The 17,414-nt window shown below is 43.5% G+C and overlaps 1 protein-coding gene across 11 annotated transcripts in view; it reads left to right on the forward strand.

Moving 5' to 3' along the window:
- The window catches only part of Tenm2 (teneurin transmembrane protein 2), a 1,223,220-nt gene that overhangs the window by 1,088,371 nt on the left and 117,435 nt on the right, over positions 1 to 17,414 (forward strand). For 8 of the 11 annotated variants that reach the window (XM_085829022.1, XM_085829023.1, XM_085829024.1 and 5 more), the window contains 3 exons: positions 8 to 202; positions 5,457 to 5,657; positions 7,380 to 7,592. In XM_085829022.1, the coding sequence (XP_085685148.1) occupies positions 8 to 202; positions 5,457 to 5,657; positions 7,380 to 7,592 (609 nt within the window). The remainder of the gene's footprint in view (positions 1 to 7; positions 203 to 5,456; positions 5,658 to 7,379; positions 7,593 to 17,414) is intronic. The other 3 variants (XM_021175392.3, XM_029483890.2, XM_029483893.2) reach the window with 2 other exon arrangements.

Genomic DNA, 17,414 nt, shown 5'->3' on the forward strand with positions numbered 1-17,414 from the left:
TTTTCAGCTGCCTGCCCTGTACTGTGCAGCGGGAATGGACAGTATTCCAAAGGAACGTGCCAGTGCTACAGCGGCTGGAAAGGCGCAGAGTGTGATGTGCCTATGAACCAATGTATCGATCCTTCCTGTGGGGGCCATGGCTCCTGCATTGATGGGAACTGCGTGTGTGCTGCTGGCTACAAGGGCGAGCACTGTGAGGAAGGTAAGCACTGACAGTCAGTTGGCAGGTCTGCTACAGAGGATCTGTGCAGGGCTTAATCTTGGCCAGAGAGTCCAGGATTGGACTCACTGGGTTGGAAAGATAACTTCACTCAGCATGTTACATCCAAAACTTGAAACCCCAGGGCTTTGATAAACTTCCTTAGTTGTAGAATAGGAAAGGCCTATGGAGATGGTTCTGGAAAGAATGTTTTTGTTTTACCCTGACTTATAGACATTAGCTACTTTTCTCTTTCTCCATGTTTCTTTCTGTTGTTTTCTGCCTCTTGTCTGTCTGTCTGTCTGTGTGTCCTCTCCTCCCTGTCCTTACCTTCTCTTTCTTCCCCAGATCTTTTTGAAAACTTTTACTTATGTGTATTCTCTCTCTCTCTCTCTCTCTCTCTCTCTCTCTCTCTCTCTCTCTCTCTCTCTCCCTCACACACACACACACACACACACACACAATGTACACGTGGTAGTCTGAGTGCAGCTCCCAGGACTTGGTTCTCTTCTATTACCATGTGAATTGAACTTAGGTCATCAGCCCCGGCAGTAAGAAGCGCTACCTGATATGCCATCTTGCCAGGCCCCCTGCCCCAGATCTAATTCCCTATTCTCTTCCATTTCATTTAAAGTCCTCTGATTGAGAATTTCTGGAACAAGGAATCCTAAGCACCCCCCCACACACACACACACACACAGAGCTGGTTTCTTAATGTTGTTATAATTTGATTTCTCTCTTCTTAGTAATCTGAGACCCATGCACATCTCTGTAAATATTTCAACAAAACCTCCTATCCTTGGAGAGCAGGCAAGCTCAAAAGACTGTAGCTATGTGGGTCATTTTGAGACCCTGCCTATAGCAAATCAGAGGAACAAAGCTTTGCAGCCAGGGCCTAGGCCTTGATGCAGTGCTAACCAATCACTGCAACCACCACACACACACACACACACACAGAGTCGTGACAATGCCTTATCCTGAAATATCCGCTACAGACTTCCCTTGTAAAATCCCCCATTTCATTGTGTCTACAACTGTGGCCTCAAAAGAATCAGCTTCTATGATATTATTCTTCCACAATTTTTCAATATATCAGTAACAATATCCTGAATGTCACCCAGGAGTCTGACCCCCACGAGACCTCCCCTTACTCAATTCACGATACATTTTCCCTCTATTAGGAAGGGAGGCCTCTGTGTATTTTCCATCATATAACCAAATTGGGAGTTGGGGTGGAGGAAATACTGATTTAATAAACGTGCTGGAAAGGTCAAAGTTCCTGAAGATGAGTGGATTACAGAGGCAAAGCTGCCTTTGCTGGAAACACAGGAGAGGTCAATAATATGACAGGAAAGGTTAAAACCACCTTCTGTCTACACTGCTAGGCAGTAGCAAGGGACAGGACAGGGGGCTGCCAGTCTCTGGGGGCCTCTTCTCTCCAAGAAAGATGGTGTTTGAGTGGAATGTCAAGTAGTTCCTCGACTTCCCTACCCTCGCAGGCAGCCTTATGTAAACAAATCAGAACAAATCAACCATGCAACGGAACAAGGAAGCCACTCGGAGCATTTTAAAAGGATGTGATCTCCCCTATTGATCTCCGCTACCCCAAAAGAATGAGTGGAGGTGATACCTATGCTATTTTCAAAAGAGGAAATGGACTCAGAAGAGCTGAGTCAGCACCTTCCCTTCCATTTGGCTTTTCTCTTTTCTGATATTCATCACAGTCATCACGTCCAAATGCTTTACCCGACCGACATGGCCACAGCAAGGAAATCAATAGCTGCCACCCTTTGTTTTTGCTGCATAAACATTGTTGTGCTATTAACAAATTTGTACAAGAAAATGAAGGATGTCTTCTTGAGACCTAGCATGGTAGTGTCTAGGGAAGTGGGAAGGAGATGAGAGGGGAGCTGACAGGTTAGTTTAAGTCGGCCATGTTTTCATGTCAGTTTCATGGCTGAGTCATTTTTCAATGACATTTAACTTCATAAATGTAATTCATGGTTCTTCGGGGGTTCATAGTACATATTGTTTGTAAAACTCCTTTGACCTCCTTTTCCATCCTTGGGGATAGAAACGACATTCACAACCCTTTTTGTCAAATCTATAGAGGACCCCAGACCAAATGAGTTCTAATGATTTCAGCTGCCAGGGGCAAGTGTTTCTAGGGAGAGGACACTTAGCTGAGAAAGGCCAATGTCCTCCTTTTAAATACAACTGTTTCTATTTATAAACCTTCATAAAGCCTCAGAGTCTCTCCTGCCAAAAAAAGACTCTAAAAACATGGCCAAAAGACCTTTTGATGGAATCGGAACCAAATTTAAAATGCATAGTAAAACCATTTCCCTTAAAACTTGAATCTGGTTATTCCATCAGCCACTGTAATTACAGAGCACAGAGGGCATATTTACTGATACCACTAACCAGAGAAGATGTTGGCTCATATTTCTAGATACTATAAATGGCCATTTTGATGACATTCTAGTACTGGGGTAATAAATCTACATGGGTTTCCCTCCTTTCTTCTTACCATAATTCAGGACAGAGAAAGGAGCTAATATATCTGGAAGAAAAATCTCCTCCCCCCACTCCTCCTCCTCCTCTTCCTCCTCCTCTTCCTTCTCTTTATTCTCCTCTCTCTCTTCCTCCCTCCCCCTCTCTCTCTTATATATGTGTATCAAATGTCATTATCCCTTTTATATTTTATTTCATCTTTTTTTTAAAAAAATAAAGACTATGATACATTTTTTTAAATCTTTTGTCTGTTGGTACCTCACCAAACACTTGAAATGGTTGATTATAGTCTGAGAGCATTTTTTAAGAAATAATACACAATGTATTTTATGGGTATTTTGATTTTGCCTTATCAGACGGGGGATGGCATTTTAAAACCCTAAAGTGCAAGGTCTCCTTTTGAAGGAGAATATGAACATGATTGATTCTGGATGATTAAGTTCATATATTGGCAATGCTAAAAATATATTATTTCCCAAAACAAGAAATAACAGCAACTAGATATGGTGGAACATACCTGAAATACCAGTTCTTGTGAGACTGAAACAGAAAGATCACAAGTTTAGGGCTAACCTGGGCTATGTAGTGAGTTATAGGTTTGCTTGTAACTCCTAGCAAACCCCTATATTGAGAGCATGGGAAGGAGGAAAGTAAAGGGAGAGAGAGAGAGAGAGAGAGAGAGAGAGAGAGAGAGAGAGAGAGGCACAGCATCTCTCTCTCTCTCTAAACAGTCCCAGACATCTACTCTGCTAGTGACACATGCTCACAGCCAGCTGTCATTTGTCCCTATATATGCAGTAAACACACATGCACTTTTACACGTGCCAGATAGCAAGCACTATAAATAGCACATAACTCTCTTTCATAAGTGTCTTTTATGTATTTCAACCTCATTTCAAACTTATATACAGATATATGCCACCCCACTGTGTGGAGCCAATTTGAAGATATCAAAGGGTCTGTATCACCCAGAGTTCAGTTCCCCCAACCATAAGGATTCCATTCTAAAGTGACTGTAACTAGTTTAAGTAATATTATGAGCATCTATAACTAAGAATGAATCACTAAAATTCACTCTCCTGGGGGAAGAAAAAGTCACTGTTTTCCCCATGGCTCAAACAATTTGGAACTGACTTCCATAAATGGTATCTTCCTGGAAATATCCAAATGGAATTCTCTTAATACTGAAAATTGTTCTTGCCCCAAGAAAGGGATCTTTTTAGAGAGCTTTATGAAAACATTGTGATTTCTAATCAATTCATAGTCCTTAGGTCTGACTCCCTTAGGACTAGAGAGTTTATGAAACACAGATCCTTTAAATGATGTCATATTTAAAGTCAATGTATTATCAATAATAAAATTTATAGGAGCATCATTTTGTGCTTAAATAAGAAGGCACCAAACATTAATAGAACTCCTATGTAGAGAGACGCCAAAGGTGAACATCTCATGACTAAGGGACCAAAGTCTTGCAAATTTCCATCTTGACATTAGGCAAGGAGACACGACTCAAATATCCTCTGAGGATTTGAGACACTGAGTGGCACAAAGACACATAGAGATTAAATTATTGTCAGAATGGCTTCCACAAGTTACAAGTAACAGCATTTTAAGAAATCTGCAGTTGATTGTGTCTCACCCCACAAGATGATAGAGAGGCATCACCTTGGTGTGAACCAACAAGCCCAATTTCAAGTGATGGAAAAGGGTTGTCTCTCTCAAATAAGACTACAACCATTCCACACTTTCCTGGCCCACAGGGCAACAACTGATCCCTCTACCAAAGTCCCATTTCCCATCCTAACCCGTATTACACCAAGCTGTGCACACACTGTGCACACCTTCCCTAAAACCCTCTGAAGAAACCAATCTGACTGTCTAAGACCTGTCTATCTAGCATGCAAACTGGATAGACATCTAAGCTTTGACATGCCCATAATTAAAATCTCTATCCCTAGTAACTGCTCCTAGCAGGTTGCCCTTGCTTTGACTTGATTTAATTCCATCTGATACGTAGCCACTCAGATCTTGAGTGCAGTCGAGGAATCAGACTGAGAAACATACAGGGACAATAATTCATGGAATCTACAATTAACTTGCCCAGCAGGCGGTCTTGGGGAGGACCATTGCCAAGGCTGATAACAGGGGCCTATCCACACTACTCAGGACCACTGGTTCGGTGGCAACACTCTGATCTGCTATATACCCACCTTCACCTCTGGCACTCTGCACCTACGCTGACTCCCTCAATAGGTGTATGCTCAGAGAGAAAAACTAAGTTTAAACTCAGCCTAAGTGAAACGTAATTAGGAAGGTGACTCATATCAGAGTTTCACCGGTTCTCTTTTGGATCTTTCGTTCGCTTTTGGAAATCAAGGACTCATGAGGTTAGAGTGAGCCTTTCTGCTTTCATACATGCAGAAGGCATCACATGGATTCCCTGACCCTGATGTGGATCAGTCAAGGTAGAAGGTTAAAAAGTATAGAAAGTTGGATGGCACACCCTTCTATCCATGCAGACTCCATAGCTGACTCTTGCTAACGGTGCCTGGGGAACTCCCCTGGTTCTCTTGTATCTTCATAACATCTTAAGACCTGGTATTCAAATGATAAAAGCCCCTATTTGTGGCAGTCAAGAAACCGCTTGAATGGTGTGGGAACCTTCATTTGCTTGTGTGGGTAGGTGTTAGTGCCTTGGTGGTCCATTCTTCATGAGTGACCATTGTTTCTCTTCTTGTTGCAGTTGATTGCTTGGATCCCACCTGTTCCAGCCATGGTGTCTGTGTGAATGGAGAGTGTCTATGCAGCCCCGGCTGGGGTGGTCTCAACTGTGAGCTGGCGAGGGTCCAGTGCCCAGACCAGTGTAGTGGGCACGGCACTTACCTCCCTGACTCCGGCCTCTGCAGCTGTGATCCGAACTGGATGGGTCCCGACTGCTCTGTTGGTAAGCCAAGAGGTCCTCTCCTCAGTTTCTGACACTCAACCCTTGTGTTCCGTCCCATTCTGGGTGGATGGAAATCTCGTATTTGCCCTCAGCTTGGGCTAAGTTGGACTTGGGTCAGTTTTATGGTACCTTTCTCACTCTTGTCTCCTTAGCTTTGGAGTCTGTGGTCTTTGGGAATGAAAAGAAAAATCAAATGATTGTGTCGGTTCCTGTCCCTCTTTGGTTCCATCGCCACAAATGGATGGCAGGCCCAGGAGGGATACTTCTGCTTGCGTTATAGGTTTTCTTATGTACACTCCCTAAAGGTAGCAGAAAACAAAAACAGAACAATTCAGTCCCAGACAAACAGAATAGAGCGTCCTATAAAACAGAAAAGAGGCTCCCTCGGGCTGTCGTGTGAACATGTTGTAAAGCTCCATAGTTCTCCAGTGACAGGAAAATAATGAAGTTATGCTGTACGCTTTATTTTCCTAAAATTAAGAGTATGTGTCTTACTTCCCAAGTGACCTTAAAAAATTTTTTTTAAAATGGAACAGTTCAATAGTTCAAGCCGGTCCCAACCTTCCCAAGACAGGCTCTGTTCACTGATGAGTGTCTATCCAAGCAAAGCCATCTTCATGTCGCCCCCTTCACTGGGGTGCTGAGACAGCTGTCAGATTGCCATGGCAATCAAAAAGGGAAGAGATGTGTGAAGCTTTGCCGACAATGAGGAAAGTAATGAATTTTTATTCCAAAAAGAAAAGGAAAGGAGTCGGCCCACTCACCTCTGGCTTCATCTGCTGGCAGTCCTGGCAAAGTTCTGCAGAGGGCGGGGGAAGACACAGAACTCCCAGCCCCAAGTCCCATCTGTACTGCAGACGTGATGTGACTTTGAGCGAGTCACTGTCCATCCTGGTGTGGTTTCCCCTCCCCCGGCATGATGAGCCATGACTCCCTCAGTGGGCTGTTGTAAGGATGAATGTCTGGCACGTGCTTGTCCTCGCGTGATAGGTTTGGAACGCCAGAGTGAATATCTGTCTGTCTGTCTCCTCCCCACCTCCCCCACAAAAGACTTTGAGCTCCTTTGAGAAAGAGGCCGTGCAAGTGCAGTATAATTCACAGTGGTTATGTTTGCCATAGTAGAGTGGTGATCTGGGGAAACCTGTGTGTCTGTAGGCATTGTGAGGATGGGGCCACGGGGACCCCATCAGGCTTCAATGGCTTGGTCAGTTCAGGCTCTCAATGAACCCTAGCTGAATAGAGAGTCAGAATCTATCAGATAGCTCTTTTGCATGGGTGTACCTCCCAGTCAGCCTTGCCAAATGGGAGCCACTGGCTGACCTCTTCTCAGATGGTCTCAGAATCCAGAAGAGCTGTTGTCACACTCCAGTGAGTATCCAAACCACCCAGAGGACTTGTTAAAGTGAATTGGTGAGCCCAGCTCCCACATCTAATTGATCCAACCTGGGTGCAAGAATTTGCATTTCTTTCCATTTATAACAAGTTCCCAGGTGATGGTGATGCTGCTGGCCCAGGAGCCACAGGTTGAGGACCACTGCTCTAGAAGAGGAAAATGAAATAAGTGTAAATTAGCAAAATTACTACCCAACTAGCAAAGAGACAAAAACACTATGGCTGCTGGGCCTCGGGGCCAGCACTGAAGGAGCCATGTGTGTGGTCTGGCTTCCGTGAAGGACTTCACCCCACTGTGGTGTTGAGCTGTAATCATTGTTTTTCTTCCAGAAGTGTGCTCAGTAGACTGTGGCACTCACGGCGTCTGCATCGGGGGAGCCTGCCGCTGTGAAGAGGGCTGGACAGGCGCAGCTTGTGACCAGCGCGTGTGCCACCCCCGCTGCATTGAGCACGGGACCTGTAAAGATGGCAAATGTGAATGCCGAGAGGGCTGGAATGGTGACCACTGCACCATTGGTAGGCAAACGGCAGGCACCGAAACAGGCACATATTGCTTTATTTTCATAAATCGTAGATCGATAGTGACGGTCGCGCATTGCAACTGGCTGTTCCTTCAGGGACACACGTGCCCTCCAATATCCCACTGCCTCTCCAAATCTCCATGGGGCCAGGAAAGGGGGAAAGCAAGGTTCCAACACTGGAAAAGCCTTTCCCTTCTTTGCAGGATTGCATTTTGGGGTGGAAAGAGACCCAATCAGACAATAAACCCTAACCAAAGCACTCATCCTGGGGCGGAAGCAATGCACACGCATGGGAAACTGTCAGTGCCTGCAGCTGCCAAGCACCTTGATGTCGCTGTGCCCTTGTTCCCTGTTCTCTCTGGCCGGATCCCTGGTGCTGTAACAGTGGGAAGCTGTTGTGGAGTGTGTTTGGTGCACACACACCATCCAGGTCCTCTGGCTAGCCAGGTATAACTGCCATACTTCCGAGCACCTTCCTCCTCACTCAGCCCAGTGGCTAACTCCTGAGCTTCCCTGCCTGATAGGGCTCCACCCCTGGTCCCTCTTCATTCTCCACTCAGCTACCATTCATATATAAATCTCTTGAGCAGAAATTTATATCTGTAAATTTGTAAGCTAGATATAGTGGCGCATGCCTTTAATCCCAGCACTTGAGAGGCAGAAGCAGTTAAATTTCTGAGTTGGAGGCCACCCTGCTTTACAGAGTGGAGCTAGGACTACTCTGAGAAATCCTGTCTCAAACACCACCACCCTATTTTTTGAAGATATGTTCTTTGTTAAGAACATTTAAGAACCTGAAATAGGAGAAATCTTTAATTTGCAGTCAACCTGGACTATCTAACATGACCCCAAAATGTAATATATTCCCCCCCAAAATAATAAATAATGGTTTTAAGGGGTTTTTATTTGTTTGTTTTGGGGGAGGTTGTTTGTTTGTTTGAGAGTTTGGGGTTTTGTGATTTTGTGTTTGCTTTTCTATTTTTTGGCTCAGGAAAGCACAGACTGCTCTGAATGTATCGAATTATCTCTTTGATGGATGATTGAAAGCCAACCCTTTTTCTCTCAGGTGGTTAAGCAATCCACCCAACCATCTTTTTCCCTCTCCAGTTGTTGCTCTTGTCCCTTATATAAGTCTGTCGTGGAACCCTTCTGCACCAGGCTTGAGGACCTACTAAGCCTACAGAACCTTCAGGGGGACTTCCAACCAAGCACCCGCTTTCCCAACTCAAATTATCTTTGACTCTAACCATAAGCTCAGAGGCCTGTCCCCTCTTCTAGTCCCAAAACCCCAAACTGTAGCTTGGCTATCTAGCACGAGATATATGGAGGGGAGCTGGCACAGGGCTGGCTGATGAGGTCAGACTCAGTTTCCCATGCTGTTCATTCGGGCAGTTAAGCAGAGATGACGTGAACTGACTCTGCAGAGGACCTCACTCCGTTCTATCTAATTGGCCATCTGAGGGGCAGCATGCCAATCAGGGCCAAGACTATGGCACTGGGACCCTGCTGGGACAGTCTGTTAGCAGTGAATTGTTATTGCAGTCTCTCAATGGTGCTCCAGGTCCTGCATCCCCTGCAGCTGCTCTCATCTCAGCTCCCTGCAGAGGCTGGGGGTGGGGGACAATTCGCCAGACTTTCAGGGGAGGGATGTGCACAGCCCAAGACCAAGACAATCCTTATAGAGGCTTCTACTCTTCTGGCATTTTTTTTATGTATTTCTGCATGCCTGGTGTGGTTTAAATAAAATTTCCTCCTCATCCCCCATATCTCTATTGCCCCTATTGTCCCCCCTCCAAAAGCTCTTGCCAGCCAATACCCCTAAGGTAAATAATCCCACCATCTCTTAAGTCATATACTTCAACGATGGGTCTCCCTTTCTCTGTCTGGAAAGTAAAGGGCAGTGATAGTGTCTCCAGGGTGAAGCCTGTGGGCTCTCACACCTGCTACATCCTTTTTTGTTGTTGTTGTTGATGTTCTGGAAATAGTTCACAAGAGGAAAGTGCAGGTAGATCTATGGCAAGTGCTGGCCAACTGTAGTCAAAGGGATAAGGCTGGCCCACTGCCAGGTTTTTCTATGGCTTGCTAGCAAAGAACTGATTCTGACAGTTTTTCAGCCTTGGTAGAAATCCAGCACACACACACAAAAAATAGTTTCTGACATTTGACCATTCTATGAAATTCAAATTTCCGTGTCCATACACAGACCATTGGTAGACGACAACCATACCGGATCTTTGGCATCTTGTCAGGTGCTAGCTATACTTCAGCATTGAAGAATCACCATAGAGGATACAAAGCCCCCACAAAGCCAATTGTTATCTGGCCCTTTAAAGAAAAAAAAAGTAACTGAACTCTAAATGAGAAAATTGCCTAAGTCCAGATGAAGAGAGAAGAGATGTAAAAAGAAAGGCAGGTGGTGTCCCTCGTGAGGAAGAGACTTCCACTGTGGCTTGACAGATCTTGGGGCCAAAGAAAAAGGGAAAGGATCCACAGAGTATCTGTGAGGGAAGACCAAAAACAGGAGCTGTCTCTGGGGACTTTGAACAAAAAGGACCGATGACAGCTTTGATCTCAGCAGAGGACAATGAGGTTGTGGCCAGCAGGAAAGCAGACCCTTGGGTGCAATGACCTGGCCAAGGGTGTCTCTGCTCCTTGAAGCATTCAGTTCAAGTCTCACATCTCTGGGATCTGACATCCATGAGTTCTTGAGGGATGTCAAGGAAGTGCCAGCTTATATGCCATATAAGGAATGATGAGGTGCTTGCTGGTGCAGGGAAGTCCCTGGTTTGAAATTAGGATGCCCAGTGGTGTTAGAGGCTCTTCTATGAAAATTGTTAAGACTGCAGTAGCCAAAGCTTTTCCTTGAGAGAAATCAGGGTTCCCCAGCTTTGTTAACAGCACCTGTGCTGTCTCTTTCTTGTTTCCTTCTCTGTGTTTTCTCAAAGACAGCAACTGTCCCTTAGTTGGTGAGAGTCACTACTGGAAAGCCGGGGAGAAGTCCATCCATGCATAATTGCTTCTTAAGCTTTCCAGCCCTGGCCCCTTGGAGCTGCTTTCTGGAGCTTTAGTCTTTTAGTTTGAACAGACGTTCTTATCGTTTCACTTAAAGTAAATGCCACAATTTACAAGCCTAGAATCAGCCCTCCTCCACAGGGAGACTGACAGTCAGAGGGAAGAGAGGAACTTAGGTCCTTTCCACACAGAGCCTCAAATGCTATGTTTTGAAGATAGAAAATAAACAAGAAGGAAATGGCTCCAGTCAGTAAACAGTGGGGTAAGGCAGGATGCTGATGGCAGCCATTGAGCACCCAGGTTGCCTGTAGCCTGTTTTCAGAAGGTCACAGACAGATGGTTTCAGGGGAGTCCTTGCAAATAGTCAACTGAACAATTCAAGCCAGCCCATATAGGTTGCATTTATTGTACTGAGGAAGCAATAAGATAGGAAGGGAAGAAAAGAAGAAGTCGCTGAAAGTTCAGATTTCCAAAAGTCATTCAAGTAGAAGCCTCCCTCCCCAGGTGGGGGGGGTCCTCTCCATATTTGGTCAAATGCATTCCCCAAATTTGTAACCAAATTATATTTATTTGAAATTTTAGCTTGTGTTTTATTACTTCAGATTTGAATAGAAGGTGCCATGTGTCAATGTTAACTGTAAAAGCTAAATTATCTGCCCAACAATGAGTCTTATGCTCACTCCTAACAAGTTAAATATAAGGACTGACTAAAATCTATAGAGCTGCATAGATAAGAATAGACTTTGAATCTAAATCGCCACACTTCCTGTATATCTTCAGAATATATTAGCATTATTTGGGTAAGGTGCAGTTTATTCCTATGAATAAATCAGAAGGCATATTGTGTGGTTAGAAGAGGTTTATTCCTTAAATGTGATTTTAAAATGGATTTCTGTTCCTATAAACTGCCACCTGCCTATCACCTGCCACCACCCCTTATTAATATGAAGGATTTAACATAAGAAGGCCATCCAATGGCTATCGCACTGCAGCTTGGTGGAACTATAGAATTTTTATTAGGTCAAATCACTTGAACTATAGTAAACCCAGATAAGCATTTCTATAAAAAGGGGAATTGGGTGTTAGTGTGTTTGACTGACAGACTAGTTGGGAAAATACAAGAAGACACCAGCATTCCTATTGCCAGGGAAATGAGGGCAGTTATCTATGGATGGTACACTGCCATGGTCCTCTGCTGGATGTGGGTCTCTAACCTTGCCAAGCAACACAGAGTGACAGTCTAGGGACTCAGTCTACCAACAGCAAAATGTTCCAAACCCAGTGATCTGCTTAGAACCTGGGCACTGAACAGCGTGTGCAGAAGTTATTCCAACCTGTGTATTTTACCTCTGTGATCCTGACCTCCGATCATGTTTCAGAGTCGTGACAACTTGATTCTTAGGGCCACATGGGGCTAAGTGACCTAGCAGGTGCCACATGTCAGGAGAGTTTTCTTTCCATCTATTGCGCTGGGCCCTTCTATTTTTCCTCTTTAATTGGATGGGGAGAGAAAAGGTTTCTTGAGATGTTAATAAGGATAATGAATCTTTACCCAAGGTAAAACCATCCAGGCGACGATGAGATGTGCTGATTAAGTGATCGTCATCAGAAGGACGCAGGGTCACAGTTCAGGAGGGAGACAGTCTCAGGACAATAAGGAGCACTCGTAGAGGAGAGCCCCCGTTAAAATTAGCCAGCTTCACACAAAGGCAGCTGCAGCTGCATGTCAGACCACCTTCCATCCAAGTGAGAAAAACTCATATGGCCATTACCCACCCCCTTTTTATGTAGCTATTATCTTTTGACATCTGTGCTTTTGTGACTCTAGTGAGTCAAATCTTCTTGAGATGAATCTAGCCTCTGTGGAGTCATCCTCACTATCACATCCATGAAAGCAACTCAACCTCTGATTGGTTAATTAATCAAATCCTCCAAGTGTTCTTATTGGAACTATTGTCAGAATAGCTGTTGTTATTAACATCTTCCTCCTCCTCCTCCTTGTAAAAAAACCTGAACTTTTTAGACCTTTTGCTATTATAGGTGAACTTTTAGAACAGTAATTTCTCCCCACAAAATGGCCAAATGTGAGCAGTCTACTGCACATTAGGGAATGTTACATGCCCAGACATTCTCTTTGACTCTGGATCTTGAAGTCTATCAGAGGTTTTCTATGCAAACCCAGAATAAGAAGGATGGGGCAGAAAAGTCAGGGATACATGTTTAAGTCACTGTAGAAAATATAAAATAAAATAACAAGCAATAACAGCTTTACCCAGGATGAGAGTCTCATCCTTGACACTGTTTACTTTCTTGTCCCAGCTGTCAAAGAAGGGCTTTCAGAACCAGCTTCAAAATAGACACAAAGGACACAAAGTTCATCCTCATTTGACCTGGTATTCTAGAGTTTCAGCAAAAACATTTCAGGAAGGGTTTCCCAGGTAATCTAGTACTATCCGTCCATGATGTGCCTCTTATCAAGAAGAGAGGAGGGGAAGGATTCGGGGGAGTACAGAATCTCGTGTACCACCTCCTGAAAGTTTTAAAAGAAGTGACCAGTATCTTAGCCCATACCTTGTAGTAGCAGGGACAGATCCATCAAAAATAGTGTGTATCTCTTAATAGTGGGGGACATGATACAAGAGCTACATGGTTAGGCAACGTTGTCATTGTATGATAGAGTTCTTGTGCAAAGTTAGATGATCTAGGTCATTCATTCAATATGGCCTCCTAATGCAAATTTGGGAGCTATGGACAAACTATAGATATTGCTGACTATAAAATCTTGTTTATAGTGAACATTTTTAGTAAGTAGGAACATGCATCACAATAACAAAAATGTATGCAGTAAATATGTAAACCAGTAACGATGGCATTTGTTACCAAGGATTTTACACATTATTATACGTTTATTCCATTGACAGAATAGTGGGTTTCCTTTCTACAGTGTCACCACCATAAACATATGACTCATGAGCATCTATGATGTCACTAAGTGAGAAGAAAAATGAAACTCTATTATAATCTATGGAACCACCATCATATATATAGTCTCTTGTTAACCAAAATTTCATCACTGATGAAAGATCCAATACTTCACACAAGTAACTGAATATGGTTCACAGCTCTCAAGGCATAAGCCCATGGAGGAGAGTTTCTATCAGGAAGACTGCATACCCGACAGCAAACACACATAAGATCCGTTGAAAAGGTCGAACTGTCCTGGTATGTACTCAAAACTCAGCAGCTAAGCTTTTATAGAATCAAGTCTATGATTCTTGGATCTTACCGTGTACACTAAAGACATTATGTCTTCACTAACATCTCAAGACTTTGAAAGGAAAGAGAAAGATGGTCCTACTGAGTTCAATGCCCAGGGATATTCATGATAGACCTCACCCTCATCAATCAGTATCTTATACCTTATAGAATCATAGAAACTGCATTGGCCAGTGGAGGGGGACATTTGTATTCTAGGCTTGATGTTGACAAACATCACCCTAGAACATGTCACACACACACACACACACACACACACACACAAAAACACTCATTTTTTTCATACAGGAAATATTGGTATTCAACCATGTAGCTTCCTCCTAGGGCACTGTATCCAAACACGAGATACTGTCCATTGGATGGAAATGTATTTTGTTGACCCTAGAACATGTCACACACACACACACACACACACACACAAAAACACTCATTTTTTTCATACAGGAAATATTGGTATTCAACCATGTAGCTTCCTCCTAGGGCACTGTATCCAAACACGAGATACTGTCCATTGGATGGAAATGTATTTTGTTGAACAATGCTGTTAAAAATACGTATCCAGAAAATATAACTACCACATCAAACCCCTGATTACATGGATGTTATTGCTTAGGGATGTACTGATAGTAGGTAGCGATATTAGGCCTGAGTAAATTTAAAGAAAAATATTAAGTAAATAACAGATCAGATATTGCAAATATCACAAATGTACTGTGTGATTGACTGACTTTAGAGCACACTTGAGTGAGATGATCTCTAAGGACCTGTCTGTTTCCAGAGTTTATTGCATCTGAGGCAGGCTTCTGTGAATGGCCCACTCAAATGCAATCAAGCCCTTTTCTCTGCTGTAAGACAGGTTTTCAATGTATATTCCCATAACAAACACTGAAGACCTTACATTAAAGGATCAGACAGCGTGAGTATCGCCCCACTGATGATGAGTCATGGAGGCTAGTGAAAAGTGCTCCTTCTTAACAGTTCTTCATTCATCTGCTTCCCTTGGCTCCTGTCTACCTTTGTGGATGGTGGAATGTTTTCTTACCTACAATGAAAAGCACCCCCCCATACACACTTCACCCATATATATGTATATTTTAATAGAAAGTATTAAAGAAGAAGTCCCTCTATCTCCCTCTACCTCCCCTGGACCCTTGAAAAGGAAATGCTGAAGGACACATGGCTTTTGAGTAGGTCTACTGGAACTCAAATCTTGGCGGCTCTTCTAACTTTTATGTGCCTCCACCTCACTGTACAATCGGGGATTGCTAAATGGTACATCCCTTTCTTGGACTGGATGAAAAATATACCTGGCACTGTGCTTAGCCTGATGTTAGAGCCTCATGCACATGAACTCATGTCATTATGACAGCCCCTATTATGTAGCACCTATATAACAGGAATGACGCTGATTCTCCCATCGTTAATCCCATGCCTTCCGCAAATCTGCCTCCAAAGCCATCAAGCAGTTAATGACATATTACAGTAAACACACCCTTCATCCATTCTCCAAACAAGGGTTTACTCTGCAATTCATTCTCATAGCAAACCAGGAATCAAACCTATCCATCTTATCGTACAATCCAGCTATATATGCAATCAAATATTTATGTTAATAGACCCATGTTGTAACACTGGGTTTTGCTACTTTGGGCCAAAGGTTCTCAAACAATGAGACAGGTTGTTTCCAGAGAACCAAGTAGTCTATGAGTTTATTTTAATTCTGGGTTCTATTTTTATAATAAGTATCTTTCAAAGGAAGAAACTTGTTTGAGGTGTCATTTATAAATTGCTACTCCTGAATAGAAGACTATTCCATTCTTTGAAGCAAGTGTTTCTCTCACTGGAGACCACAGACACGCCATTGAGGAATGTAGTAGATTGGCATCGTCTGCAGTAAGGAGTCTCATCAGCTGGGGCTAGCTCCGTGGCAGGGCACTTGTCTAACAGGCCTGAAACCCAGGATTTGATTCCAGCATTATGGAAGGGGGAAAAAAGTAAGGGATCTTTCTTCTTGTGAGTGGAAGATGCCACATGTCAGCATGGTTTAGAAAGTACCTCGGTCTCGCTTTTATGTATTCCTTCCTATCCTTCACAACTACAGGTAGCACAATTTTACTTTCTCTGGCTCTGTAAATCAAGAATAATCCAGTAGTCCCAGGTTTGACTCTACCCAGTAACAAGCATGCCCTCTAGGAAGATCAAAACTCCCGTTGATTCTCTGTCCCCACTCAACCCCATAAACGTCACAATTACCCTCCTTCCTAATTCGCTGCATTTTCCTGATTCCTTGGAGTGTGACCCAAGTGCAACATCTGGGGACTCTGTAGTTCCTTGGCTCGTCTCCTGAGTTGTCAGAAGGGTACCCCAGATGTTCATGTCAGAAACAGATTTTTCATTTCCCCCACCCCCAGGTTGCTGGCCTCGTGGGATTCAGTCTCAGCAACCCGTTCCCTTCATTCTGTTTCCTAAGCTGTGTTTAGAGCGATGGCCTTTTCACATATATTTGCTTGCAACACGATGGGTGCCATCAAGACATTTAAGAGACTGTACTGGGGTTGGAGAGATGCTCAGCATTCTAGAGCATATACTGTTCTTCCAGAATGCCCACATTTATTTCCTGGCATTCATATCATATAGCTCACATCCTGCTAGAACTCCAACTCCAGGGAAACCTGATATATCTAGTTTCTGAGGGCACTTACATTCATACATATGCACGCACATGCACACACACATACATATGACTTAAATAGCTTTAAAAGGTTTTCTTTATTGCCTTTGGAACATAGGGTCCCACCATCTGAGCTCATGCCAATGAAGAGTGGGATGCGCTTGTCCCCATCCTTTAAATCTCGTGCCTCCGTGAACCATTGCAAACAGAGCTGCAGGAATGCCCAGACCGTAGGCTGGCCTGGAGGGTTTCCATTCGTGAATTTTGCATCTAGGCAAAATTTTAAGTATTTCATCATAAACAGTCTCGAGATAATTAGAATGGATTAAATTACAAGAGAAAATTCATTTAGTTAATCTTTCTTCTAATTAAAAAAAAATCCATAGTTTAAGTAAAGTGTTTGTTTTTAAAAAAAAAAGTATATTTTCATTGTAATCAGGAAGAGAGGCCTGTTTGGTTCTTGGTGATAGGACGAGGCCTCAGCAGTGTAATTAAAAGCTACCGGGCAATGTTTTCTTGATTATTAAAACTCTAAGGGGAAGTCCAGGCTTTTCTCCCAGCAGTAACTAACAAATTCTCCAGACAGCCTCCACCCTGGTCCACAATGACATTGGTTTTTTTTCTTTTCTCAGCTCACTAGAGATGCAGTTGATTCCCCAGGCCAACAAGTATCAAGGGCAAAGGTCAGTCCATCAGAGACTGACTGACATATTTGCCAAGTGAGCTGGGATAGTAGTCAAACTGAGGCTGGTGGTAATAGAAACCTTTACAAACTGTAAGGGTGGGGAGGGGGAATCCTTGGTCCTCCTTAAACGTGTAGAGAGACTGATAGACCCAAGTTGTCTGAATCCCACAATCCTACCTCACACAGTAGGAACTATTTAC

The sequence above is a fragment of the Mus caroli genome, unplaced genomic scaffold, assembly GCF_978045245.1.
Source record: "Mus caroli unplaced genomic scaffold, Mus_caroli_1 scaffold_13, whole genome shotgun sequence".
Classification (NCBI taxonomy): Eukaryota; Metazoa; Chordata; class Mammalia; order Rodentia; family Muridae; genus Mus; species Mus caroli.